Here is a 12446-nt window from a genome sequence, read left to right on the forward strand (position 1 = left end):
GTCTGAGCAGGCACATATTTCCACTGTTTAAGACAGAGATTTTCAGCCCGGGATAAGCATGGATGCCTACCAGGGAAAGCTTTTTCAAAATACAGATTTCTAGGCCACTCCACCTAAAATCCAGTGAGTAAGAATATCTGCAGGTAAGGGCAGTGTACTTTTTTTTTTTTTTTTTTAAAACCTCTGCAGGTGATTCTAAAACATGGCCAGAAATGAGAACTAGCCACCAAGCCTGAAATCTCAACCAATCTCCCCCTGGCGCAATTTTTTTTTTTTAACTGACTTGTTAAATAAAATCATTACTAGAAATGTCCAATGTATAGAAGCTACCCTCTTGTGTACTACTGCCAGTCTCACTTCACCTAGTTATGATGCAGCCAGCGCTGTGTGTGCATTAGCCGTAAGGACAGCTTAATCTGTGGTTGTTCTTCTGCACTGACTAATACGCACTTAGGAAAGGCAAACTTACTATGACATCTACTTAACAAAAATACTGAAGAAAATAAATCACACATACACATGCACAAGTTATAAAGTATTTCCCAAAGCTAAGAAGATTATTTTATGTGTACTTAAAAAAAATAAACCTTTGTGTCGACTACAACCAGAGTTGACAAAATACACAAAGAGCCATACTCTCTGTTAGCATTTCTGTTTGAGAAATATTTGGGTATGTTCAGTTTGAGAAAATCCATCAAGCTACACATTTAGGATATATTCATTTTACTGTGTGCTATACTTCAATAAAAAGTTTTTTTGAAAAATCCAGTAACCTTTGTGGTGGAAGTGAGGATATTAGGCAAGGAAAACAAAAGATGGTTTCCATATCTTTTTGGAAATGCACAAATCAACATATTTTAAGCACAGAGAGAGTGACTCCAGGAAAGAGCTATAATACCCTGGGACATGGAGAGCAAACACTTACTCCCCACCAATGGGCAGAGAGCCAAATTCCTCTGCCCTGATCCCAACAGGCCTCTGTCAAATAGGAAGAGTACTGAATGAGCAGGAACCTAAACTTTCCTTCCCTAAAGAAATACTTCCTGGGAGCGCTGAGCAGGACAGATCTGGTCCCTGCTCTCTCCAAGTTCATGGTCTAGCAGAGGCTGTCCTTTTCTAGGCGTGTGCTGCCATGTGTGTTACTCTGAGAAGCCACCACCAACTTCTTGAGAGCAGGGCATCTGTCTTTTCATATATTCTGCTAGAACCCATAGAACAGAGTCTTCCAAACATAACTGGCAGGCAGTAAATGTTTTTTAATTACTGGGTTGAAAAAATGAACTTGAGAACTCGTTTCAGGTTAAGTGTCATTCTGGCTGGGCAAACTGTCCTCGGCACCTACACTGTCTGGTGGTAATTTCAGAAGCCAAACAGGCCACTATCTTCCTGGTGGAATCCCCAAGTCAAGACAAGAGAATTCTTAATTCTAATTTAAAAAATAAAACAGTAGCCAAGAGAGAACTTCCCTTTAAGCCAAGCTGGGTATGGTTTCCTGGTTTCTCTGACACTTTAAAGTCATTTTTGCATCTCAAAGGCCGTCCACCTCGTTACACAGTTCCTACCTTGCTCAGTACTTGGCTCCGATCAGCAATGTCTATATATATGGCTTCCACGTGTTTCCATGCCTCAGGCTCCAGTTTATGCACCTGCAGGAACAAGGAGGACCACGGTGTAGTTTTTGTCAGCTACAAAGCACCCTTTATCCGGAATGAAGACCCACGAACAGCTATTCCCGTAGCCACTGATGTGAGATTCCTACCAGTAAAGAATTACACACAGAGTTATCCAAAGGAACAGGAGGAGGGTTTTAAGTAGATACACATGTGAGAACTAACGCTCTGGTTTCAGCAGGTCAGATCTGTCCGGCCCTTTCAGGGCTGCGTACAGCACTTACGTTATTTCCGTATGTTCTGCTCTGTAAGGGCTGACTACAAACACTCATGGGCATACTGCCTGTTCAGCCACAGACTGCTGACTTTGACGCTTTTTTTTTTAAGATTTTATTTATTTATTTATTTATTTATTTATTTATTTATTTAGAGAGATAGAAAGAGGGTGTGCGCGCCCGCATGCATGTGAGGGATAGGGGGAGGGAAAAAGAATCTCCAGCCAACTCTGCGCTCAGCCTGGAGCCCAATGCCGGGCTCAATCTCACACCCCTGAGACTGTGACCTGAGCCGAAATCAAGAGTCAGACGCTTAACCAACTGAGCCACATGGGTGCCCCTACTTTGATGCTTTTAAAAAGCCTTCTCTTGCTCACCTTGCAGCCCCTCCCACGTACCACCACCACTACCAGATTCCACGCACACACAAACAACCACACACAGATTTTTCTCTTAAAACAAATGGTAGCACATACGCACTTTATTTTGCATCACGCTTTTTTCACTGCAGTCTACCTTGAAGACTGTTCTTTTTAATGGCTGCATAACGTACCACCGCATGGCTGTGCCACAGTTTAACCGTGTTCTACTGATGGGCTCTAACAGTTTTTCATCTTTGGCTACACAGAGAATGCTGCAATGAATCTCTTTATGGATAAGTTATTTCACGTATGTGAAAGCATAATTACATGATAAATTCCTAGGTATGGAATTGCTGGGGTCAAAAGGACAGGTGCATTTTAGAGTTGAGGAGTTATCACTGGGCTCTATAGAGGCTGTAATCTTCGTGTTTTAAAAATACAGTTCCTCTGTGCCAAGAGTTGCGTTTTAGACCAAACTTAGCTCTATGAGAAGGCCCTAGAAGGAGTCTTTGGAGATCATGTTTTGCAAATTAGAGACAGAGCAATCCCATGCTGGTAGGAAGGGTCTAGGAACAGGCTGTTAAAACAGGACCACAGAGAAGGCCCCATGACAGGGAAGGATTCGCTCCTGGGCAGAGCCTCAAGACCCCACCCTGCAGCCTGGAAGTCCTTGGGCTCTCGGGAAGTGCTACTTACATTCTCCTGGGTGCCAAGATCTGGTTTGTGCCAGGTTTCAATTTTAATCAGAAAGTCTTCTTTCATGTATTCATTCTGCAAGGGGGGAAAACACCTTAGTCACCAGCCTCAAAGTTGGAGAGTAACCATCTCCCATTACTGATCGCAGGTGGTTCAGAGACTCTGGCCTCCGCCTTACAGTAACAGCTAACTTGACTGGGAGCCCACAATATGCTAGGGGCACATTCTCTTGTTCAATCCTCATCCCAGCCTGTCAGGGCTATAGTCGTATCATCCTCATTTTACAGATGAAGAAAGTGAAGTTCAAAGTGGGGAGGTGACTTGTTCAAGGCCACAGAGATAACGACAGAGCTGGGCCTCAAAACCAGATTTGTCTGACTTCAAAATCCATGTATTTAACCACCCGACCAGCCTGCCTTATGCACAGAGCACTAATGATTAACATGAGAAGGAGCGGTTCACCAGCGCCCCTTCCACCAGCCCGCCTTTTGCTGAGGCCCGAAGTTCTCTTCTCGGCAACTGAACCCCTGGTGCTCCCTCCCTTCGTGCTGTTGAAAATGTGGCGCTACTCGAAGAAGGCGCATATTAACCTCTGAGGTTAGGCTGGCAGAAGCCGCCTCCATTTAGCAGCAGGGACTGGCACTGGATGAGGGTGCCGAAGGGTGGAGAGAAGGGGCAATGACACAGGGGGTGGACGTAGAAAAGACACCTTGCTGACTTCTCAATTTTGCCAATGGACAGTGCTCCCTGCGGTCCACAGGGATTGTGGAAAGCCACAATCGGATCAGCTGAACCAGTTTCAGAAACCCTGAGAAGGCATGATGTGGGAAGGGCAGGGGAGAGCCTCGGGTCACCCTAAACACGTCAGCCCCACGGCCCCGAATGCTGGACCGACAAAGCCACATGCCAATGCAGCTTAGGGCAAGAGGCCACTTCGCCAATTAACAGATTCCTCAGTAAGAACGAAAGGATGAAGCTTCAACAGCGCCAGTCTCCTGACAGAGACGAATACCCAGGAACCTCCAGTGCAGCGACATTTTTATTTCTTCTTTTCTTATAGATCACTTACAAAACCCCCACCCCCGCCCCCCGAGAATTCTTACCGTAATAACTGCTCCAAGGCAAGGACATGGAAAGAAGAGAGAAAAAGATTAATGAAGCTGAATGAATATCTGCCCCTCACCTCCAGGGACCACGACAGTAAGGAGTTCTCCACTCCCTGGGGCTTAGTCCACAGTCGCCCTTCAGCCCCGTGAGTGCATCTGGTCCCTCAAATGCACCAACCCTCAAGTTTCCCTCATACGGAAGTCCCAAGAGACCCAATTCGGAATTTCATTAAAGTGATGCCACTCTCAGTTCCCGAGAACTCTCCAGCTGGGCAAGGAAAGGGGACCGGCTCTGGTGTGCCGAAACACTGGGACCCGCCACTCTGCCATCAGAGCATCCCCTGCTGTCCTGCCACCTCCTAGGGCCCAGAGAGGGCACTTTCGGCCAGGCACTGTCCGTCTGCCTTCTGCACGCTTCCTCTCACTGTAACCAAACCTCGTGCCCTCTGCACTCCTGCTCATTGTAATGAGACCCCCTCGGAAAGCACAGTTCAATTATTTATCAGAGAAAATGACTGCAGCTCTAATGTCACTGGGGAACAAACCAGCTCTCCTCCTGACAAGAGCCTAGATCACTCTGTACCCTCTGAATTTAGGAGTTATCTCAGTCTCTGGTGGATGTCGCACGGCCATACTGGACAGTTTATGGGGCTAACGGTCAAACTCCGTAACTCCAAAACTGAAACTAAGGTTACCTCTGAGATTAAGATGAGGAAAGGGTAAAATATAAGGGATAAGGTTCTCCTTGTACAGAAACAATCCAAAAACGATACTAGTCATTTCCCTGTATCCAATGAAAGATACTTGCAAGAAATCACCAGGTTAGGATTATAACTACGTGGCCTACTGAAGTAATCGCCTCGTTATCAGCTTGAAGAAAATCAGTTAACAAAAAGGAAATGGTGGGCATGATATTCATTGAATGCAAATCCAAAGAGGCCAGGCTGGCAGAAATTCTGTGCTGCACTGGCGGCCGTAGCCTCGGGCTGCCTGTGTGGCTCGTCCAGCAGCTCCATCTCTAGAGTGGAGACACCGGTGTCAGCCGGGCCGGTTTGATGACACGAGCCATTAAGGTTCCCAACTAAACCCCTGATTCTGAATCCATGTTCTCCAAGCAATCTTCTAGTCTGGCCTCCGTAGGGACAGAATATGCTAACCAATGGATGTAAGAGTCTGATCATTTAAGCAAATGGGCATTTTCACTGCATGCTGGCATTCTGACTCCACTCTGGTTCCCCGTGGAGAAGAGTTCACAAGGGAAGAACACCTTAATCGGCCAACAGGAATACCCGGTGTCATCAGTAATTCTGTATTTCAATATAACTTACTATATTAGCATTTGGGGTTTTCATACATTAGTCTTTCCTAGACCCTGAGAAAAGGATCCACTCAGTTCTGACAAACTAGGTTTCTGAACCTATGAGGGTGCTGGCCCTCCCTGAAGTTTATTTTTATTTTTTAAAAATATTTTATTTATTTATTCGACAGAGAGAGACAGCGAGACAGGGAACACAAGCAGGGGGAGTGGGAGAGGAAGAAGCAGGCTCATAGCAGACGAGCCTGATGTGGGGCTTGATCCCAGAAGGCAGCCGAAGGCAGACGCTTAACGACTGAGCCACCCAGGCGCCTCCCTCCCTGAAGTTTAATGCCAACCTGGGTGACCAAACAATCTCCTCCAATCTTCTCCAGTCTTCCCTGTCCCTCCAAACACCTCTGTATTCAGACCACTGCCTTTTCTTCAAACTGCAACCCTAGATACACTAGAGGGGTCTCAGGAAATCCTTTGCAGTTGGGAAATACGGCTGTCCAAATAAGACTAATAAGGTACTTTAAAACCACGGCTTAGTGAGACTGTATTCAGGCCAGGGTTAAGGTTAGAGGAAGAGGCAGGAGGAAAAACATTTATTTCCCTCTTCCTACTTTCATTCACAGGTCATGCCCCATCTTACCCCCTCCTCCTGTCCCAACACATCAGCATCAAGAGGAAAGAAACAGAAAGAAATAAGGTAAGAGGACAGAAAAAGCTGATAGTGAGCAGAATATTACAAATCTGTTTTTGTTCCACTCAGAGTAAGGGTAGAGCCTTCTAAAAGACATGTGGACTTTTGCCCTATGCTTCTTTATCCATTCTCACCTCAAACTTTCATCTACTTTGGCCAAGCGAAGGGGTTTGAACTACTGACCTTTCTCCCACCAATCCCCAGAGGGAACTGGAAAGTAGCCTTCTTATTTCAATCTCTGAGTTTAAATGAGCAACGTCTAACTAAGCACCCGTGAGGCCAGCACTCACTGAGGAAACCAACTTTCCCTCCCCTACTCCCTGCTTCTCCTCTTCACTGAATATTTAGAAATTATATTTTTCTTGTGGCCAAGGATCAGGACGATATGTGAAGGAACACTTGGCATCTAGAAAAATGCCCATATCAGCTGTAGCATGCTCTCCCCAGAATTACACAGAGGACAGAGACACTGAGGCATCTCTCAATCGGCATAAACTCTCTATGCAGAACACTGAGCCAGGCATGGAGGAGTCCACACTGTCCGTCTGTTTGCCTCCTTTATGCCAAGCTGGTTAAGGTTCTTATGACACATGCTGAATGGCAACTCACCCGGACGTAAAGAAAATTCACCTTTGGCCCTAGACCAGACACACCCAGCCACAGTGCACACTGTCTGTTAAGAAAGTGTGTGCCTGCCTCTTTTCCAAGAATTTAACAACTTCCTGCTCAATGTTTAGGGAGTAGAGACGCTTGCATTTTCAGCTACATCAATGAAACTCTAAGTGTTACACATCCCAGGTTCCACCCATGATTGCACATCTCCTGACACAAGGTTCTTGAACTTCTGTAGGGTCACTGAGATTGGAGAGAGCAATGACTGTGCTCTAGACTTCAGTCGTTCCCAAAGTCCACAGGAATAAGGACTACCTGGGTGGGGCATCCTCCTCAGATACAATCTGGGGAGTTCAACAAACAGTCCACATAAGTAGAGGCTGGCAGGAGGGCCCCAGAGCCAGACTGTTTATGCCGACAAACATGGGTTGTCTAGGGGAAATGCCACTCAACTCACAGCCAAGTTCCAGGGGACCTCTAAGGACCCCCCCACCCCCCGTCAAGGATGTGGATCAGTACTAACCCTCAAGACCTAGAAATCCTAAAAAGCTAAGAGTCTGAACTACTCAAAGGGAATCCCAGAATGTCTAGAACAGAAAGTTCTCTGCCTTCAAGTCTTTCCTTTCCAGAAATTCTAGATAGGACACTAGCTAAGATTAAGACAATAATTCCACCCCTACTCCTCCCTTAAATTATAGAATAGTGCTAGTTTTGTATAAGCCACCATTTCGGGGCTCTCAGCAGTGACTTCCCTCCTCCTCATCTCCCACCCCACAAATCTGACATGTATATTCTATGTGTTATATATTTAGGGGGCAGCTGTTTCTAAAACTTTTGTCATAAAAAAAAGGGGGGCTTATTTCAACTTTTCCCCAACAAAATCAGGGTTTCGTTGCTATGTTTTCTTGGTATTAGGCCTGGCCCTCCCCCAGGGCAAGAAGGTCACCCTATAGGTCGTTTCCTATGACTGCCTCTCTCAAGAGTTCCTTGGCGTCAAAGCTGCTTTCTAAACCAAACCCAAATAGATTACGTTAAACTGGAAGCTTCAATATCTAACAATAAGTGAGTGGTTTAAAAGATGACAGTGCTCTCACAGAGCAGAACACTACGCAGACGCTATAAATTTAAAAAGTAGTAGACTACACAGCGACGGGAAAGATTCTAAGTAAAAAATGAGCAATTTAAGAATTAGTATGATTTGATCTAAAATTTGTCTTAAAAATGTGTCTGGAGATAAACATGTAAGCATTAAAAAAGGATTAGATAAAAGACACCAAAATGTCAACACTGACTATCTGGAAATGGGAGAATCCTGGGTGATTATTTTCTTCTGTTTGTATGTATTTTCCACAATTTAAACAGAGAACCCTACTTCTGTAATCAGTAAAAGCAATCGTTACTATTATAACATCCCAACCAAGAGGGGCTGCTTCTGTGCCACCTCAGGCTATGACTAGTCGGTGGTTCCCAGCCAGACGGCTGCCGAGCCGAGCTAGACAACACTGACGCCCACCACCAGCCTGAGGGGGTCCCCACGCTCATCCTTTCATTGACTTAATCTGGAAAATAAAGGTGGGACACACAACCCTAATTCATGGCCACCACCGGGGCCTACCTGACCACAGCCTTCGTCTACCTTGGGGCCCAAACCCCAGCTTCCGACCACGTGTGCACTTACCAGTTCTGCAGTAAGGGTAGGCGTTCCACGCTTTTTCGTGTATATTCAGGGCTCCCTCTGGGGCTAGCATTCGAACAAATGTGGGCACTTTGCTGTGGTAAGAAAAGGCGGTCATGAAGAAAAACGGAGAACAGAGAAGACAATGGGCTTTTACATCACATTCTTCAGCCCATAGCTCCAGCCTCTTCAGTGGGGTTGGCAAGCAAGTTTCCATGAGCTAAGCAGGTTACTCTTCTGTGTGAGAAGCTACCCTTTGGGAGCCTGACACCCAAACTCAGTTGCCTACTAACATCCACCCACAACTCGCCCCAGCATCTGACCTCCCATCCGGAACCGGGCGGCAGGCGGGACCCTTGGCTACCTGCCATGGCTTATCAGTCCTTACGTTATCATGACCCATAACTGAGCTCACTGGGCCCAGGGTTTTATACTACACACTGCCAAGGATGGGGTACCTTCAAGAGTGGAACAGTCTTGGTTTACGGGCCACAGTGACTGGCCGATGGACTTGGAATATGGGATCCAAGCTGATCTGATCTGCTGTCATCAGTTCTGGGAGGCCAGGAGGGCCTCAGGGCTATCTGCCTCTCAGGACAAAATATTTCTTCTACTCAATTCTTTTTGTCTCAGGTTACAGAACAGCACGTACAAGTATGAGCCTTTTTGTTTGTTTGTTTGTTTTAAAGATGCATATATTCCTCTTCCTTCGTTTTTAACTGGTAATCTATGCAGTCTTTACTAGGCTCCAACAATCTCATCCGCTTTAGTGTCTGAGGGCTAAAACAAAAGATCTAAGCCCGGCAGAGAGCTAACCCAGGCACTCAGAACAACCCTCTGAGATTCATTCACTCACTGCCACACTCATTCAAGTAAGTCTTCCTGTGTGCCAGGCACCAGGATACCTACAGAAATCACACAGACATGGCTCCTGACTTCATGAAGCTTACATTCTAGTGGGGAATCTACCTAACCAGGCAGAGGACAGCACTGAAAGTGTGTGCCACAGTGGGTGAGCACTGGGCTCTGGGGGGCAAGGCACTGGGAGAATGTGGTGCGGGAGGCACGGTACGTGGGGAGGCTCCTCAGGGAGACTAGGAATTAAATGACCACATGGAGTAGAGCATGAGCAGGACTGAGCTAGATAAAAGGATGGGAGCGGGGTGGGAAAACCTGGGAGAAAGGGAGAGAAGTGTGGAGTGGCTGGTGCAAGGTATGAGGCAGGGACTACAAGAGAACATGCAGAGGCTAGGTCATAAAAGATCTTGCAAGTTACGTTAAGAAGGAGTCTGGACTTTATCCCAAGGGCGAAGGAAAGCCATCCAGATCTATCTAAGCCAGCAACAGATCTATCTGGATAGAACACTGGAAGTTGTGCAGAGAAATGGAAAGCAGGGAGGACAGTCAGGAGGCGCTCTAGTAATCCAGGCAAGAGATGATGGAAGAAAACGGAAGCACTGGAGATACTAAGGAGCTGGAGTCAAAAGGACCTGATTTGATATGAGGGATGAGGAAGAGGGTGGTGGGGAACCCATGTTTCTGACTGCAGCAACCAGCTGGCTGACAGAAGGCTTTGATCCTAATGAGGAGAGGTGGTCACAGCGTTCAGCACTGCTGGTTTTGATTTGGTTTTTGTAGTTGAGGGTTTTGGGGTTAAGTAAAGAGTAGTGGTGGCAGCTCAAAGTTTACTCCCTCTCTTTTAAGGAAGAGGGTAAGACAAGTCCCACCTTCCACATGTACAGACCTCCTCTCTAATACTTTGGTTGGACCAACTGAGTCATAAGGAACCCATCAGCCCCTTCTACCAACCTCACTGTTTGCAAAGTCCTCTTTAAAAAAACACAAATGCACTATGGGAAAGGCATATCCCGAGCCTCATTCTGATCAACTGCTCAGTAAGGACTGGCTGGCAGTCAACTCAGTAGGGATGGAGGAGGACAAAGAGAAGACATGGCGGAAAAAGAGCACGATGGCAAGGAAGTGGGATCATGGTGAGATTTCCCCCACTTCACAGTGCTGCCCTCCTCCTGGTTCCAGCTCTCACGAAATCCGTGACCTCTACAGCACTTGTATAGCTCCAGAGCACCAGACGACGCTAAATCAGGGATTTTACCAAATGAAAATGAAATTGGTTTCATTTCTAGTCAGTTCAGTGACTAGAAATTAAGATCCTGGTTTATATTGCACAGCAATGTGAATGTACTTACTGCCACTGAACTTAAAAATGGTAAAAAAAAAAAAAAGGGGGGGGTGGGGCTGCCTGGGTGGTGCAGTCGGCCAACTCTTGGTTTCGGCTCAGGTTGTGATCTCAGGGTCTTGGGATCAAGCCCCTCAGCGGGCTTTGTGCTCAGCAGAGTCTGCTTAGGATTCTCTCTCCCTCTGCTCTCCCCACACCCTGCTTTTGTGCTCTCTCTCTCTCTCAAATAAATAAATCTTTTAAAAAATGGTAAAAATGGTGAATTTTGTGTTATGTATATTTTACCACAGTTAAAAAAGTTTTATCAGGTTTATTTTTTCCAGTACTGGATAGCTTCTAAACCTAGCTTGGTCCAACTTCCATTCAAGCTGGTGTATGTTTTTTTTGTTTTAGTTTTTTTTTAAGATTTTATTTATTTGTCAGAGAGAGAGAGAGAGAGCGTGCACACAAGTAGGGGGAGTGGGAGAGGGAGAAGCAGGCTCCCTGCTGAGCAGGGTGCCCCGTGTGGGACTCGATCAGACGACACTGGGATAATGACCTGAGACAAAGGGAGACACTTAACCGACTGAGCCACCCAGGTGTCCCAAGCTGGTGTATGTTTACTATGGCTTTCCACGCCCTTTGTGTCAGCTTATAGTCTACTGAAATATTACTGTTTCAATTAGAGATGCAGCAAATTTGTGCGGTTTGCTACGGATTTTGGTATGTAAATCAGAGTCACTTTTAAATATTTATGCCTTTGATCCACAGAGAAGTACCAAAATTTCTCTGGTAACTGATTTCACAATATCAGAATTTAAAATACTACCTGCCCCACAATTTCACTTCTAGGGGCATTTACTCTAAATTTACACATGTAAGTACAGCAAAAGATTTTGTAGAAGGAATCTTACGGGAATACTGTATGTCGACACCTGGAAATGACCATGAACATCCATCAAGGGAGGACTGGTGAAACCAGCTACTGCGCATGTGCACAGCACGCTGCCAGGCGCACTCTAAATGAACAGGGAAGAATACACTGACAGTGGAAGGAGCTATGATGACAGGCAACAAAGGAGCAAAGTCAAGAACAGTATGTACAGTTTGATCCCGTGTACGTCAGAGAACAATAAAGAAAATGGAACACCCATTACACACATACGTACTGTACGTGCACGCACACACCCCTCTGCTCACAGACAGCTAAGAACTAAACGCTAAGAAACGAAACTCTACCACCTTTGAGGACTAGGAGCCTGGTTGGGGCAAGTATTTTAGTTTAAAAAAATGTAAAAAAAAAAAAACCTTTAAATGAGCAAACACCCACTCTCACAGGTGAAGCAACCTGAGCAACAGCTAATAACCCGGAAACACCCCCAATTATCCACTATCGCCACTTCAATACCTGGCTGCCTCCTGGCTCTACTGCTCAGCCACATACCTCTGCAAGTGGTAGATCTTGTGTGTGTACTGGCCTTTCTCACCGTCCTTCTCATAGGGCTCGTTGACCAGGACCTCCACGCCTTCTCCGCCACCCGTTTCATTTTTGCTGGCCTCAGCCACAGAATACAGCTGCCCTACTTGATACTAGAGGGACAGAGAAACAGGAGTTACTGTCAGGGCAGAATTCTCAACAGGTGCACACAGTCCAGTTGCCAGCAACTGTTCAATGAGATCACTCTGGGATCCCCCCTGCACCCCCCCTCATTCTGCAGTTCCACATGGGACCTTGCCCAAATCTACCCACAGCAACTACAAACACTGCTCCGTGGCCTCTCCTTAGCTATCAGATGTGCTTAATTTCCTCCTTCCCACATTTACATCCTCCATCAGGCTTAAGGAGGCAGGTGAATATACTTAACCTCATACCACTATCCAGAAAACACATTATAGAGTTCGAGGTTGCCTTTTCCCTGAATCTGCCTCTGGTA

General features: G+C 46.1%; 1 protein-coding gene across 1 annotated transcript in view; it reads right to left on the reverse strand.

Moving 5' to 3' along the window:
* The window catches only part of PITPNA (phosphatidylinositol transfer protein alpha), a 39083-nt gene that overhangs the window by 17863 nt on the left and 8774 nt on the right, over window positions 1-12446 (reverse strand). Inside the window, exons 3-7 of the mRNA XM_008695288.2 lie at window positions 11957-12102; window positions 8340-8431; window positions 4047-4054; window positions 2944-3018; window positions 1563-1646 (exon numbers count right to left, since the gene is read on the reverse strand). Coding sequence (XP_008693510.1) covers window positions 1563-1646; window positions 2944-3018; window positions 4047-4054; window positions 8340-8431; window positions 11957-12102 — 405 coding nt within the window. The remainder of the gene's footprint in view (window positions 1-1562; window positions 1647-2943; window positions 3019-4046; window positions 4055-8339; window positions 8432-11956; window positions 12103-12446) is intronic.

This window comes from Ursus maritimus, unplaced genomic scaffold, assembly GCF_017311325.1.
Source record: "Ursus maritimus isolate PB19 unplaced genomic scaffold, ASM1731132v1 scaffold_24, whole genome shotgun sequence".
In the NCBI taxonomy this organism is placed as follows: Eukaryota; Metazoa; Chordata; class Mammalia; order Carnivora; family Ursidae; genus Ursus; species Ursus maritimus.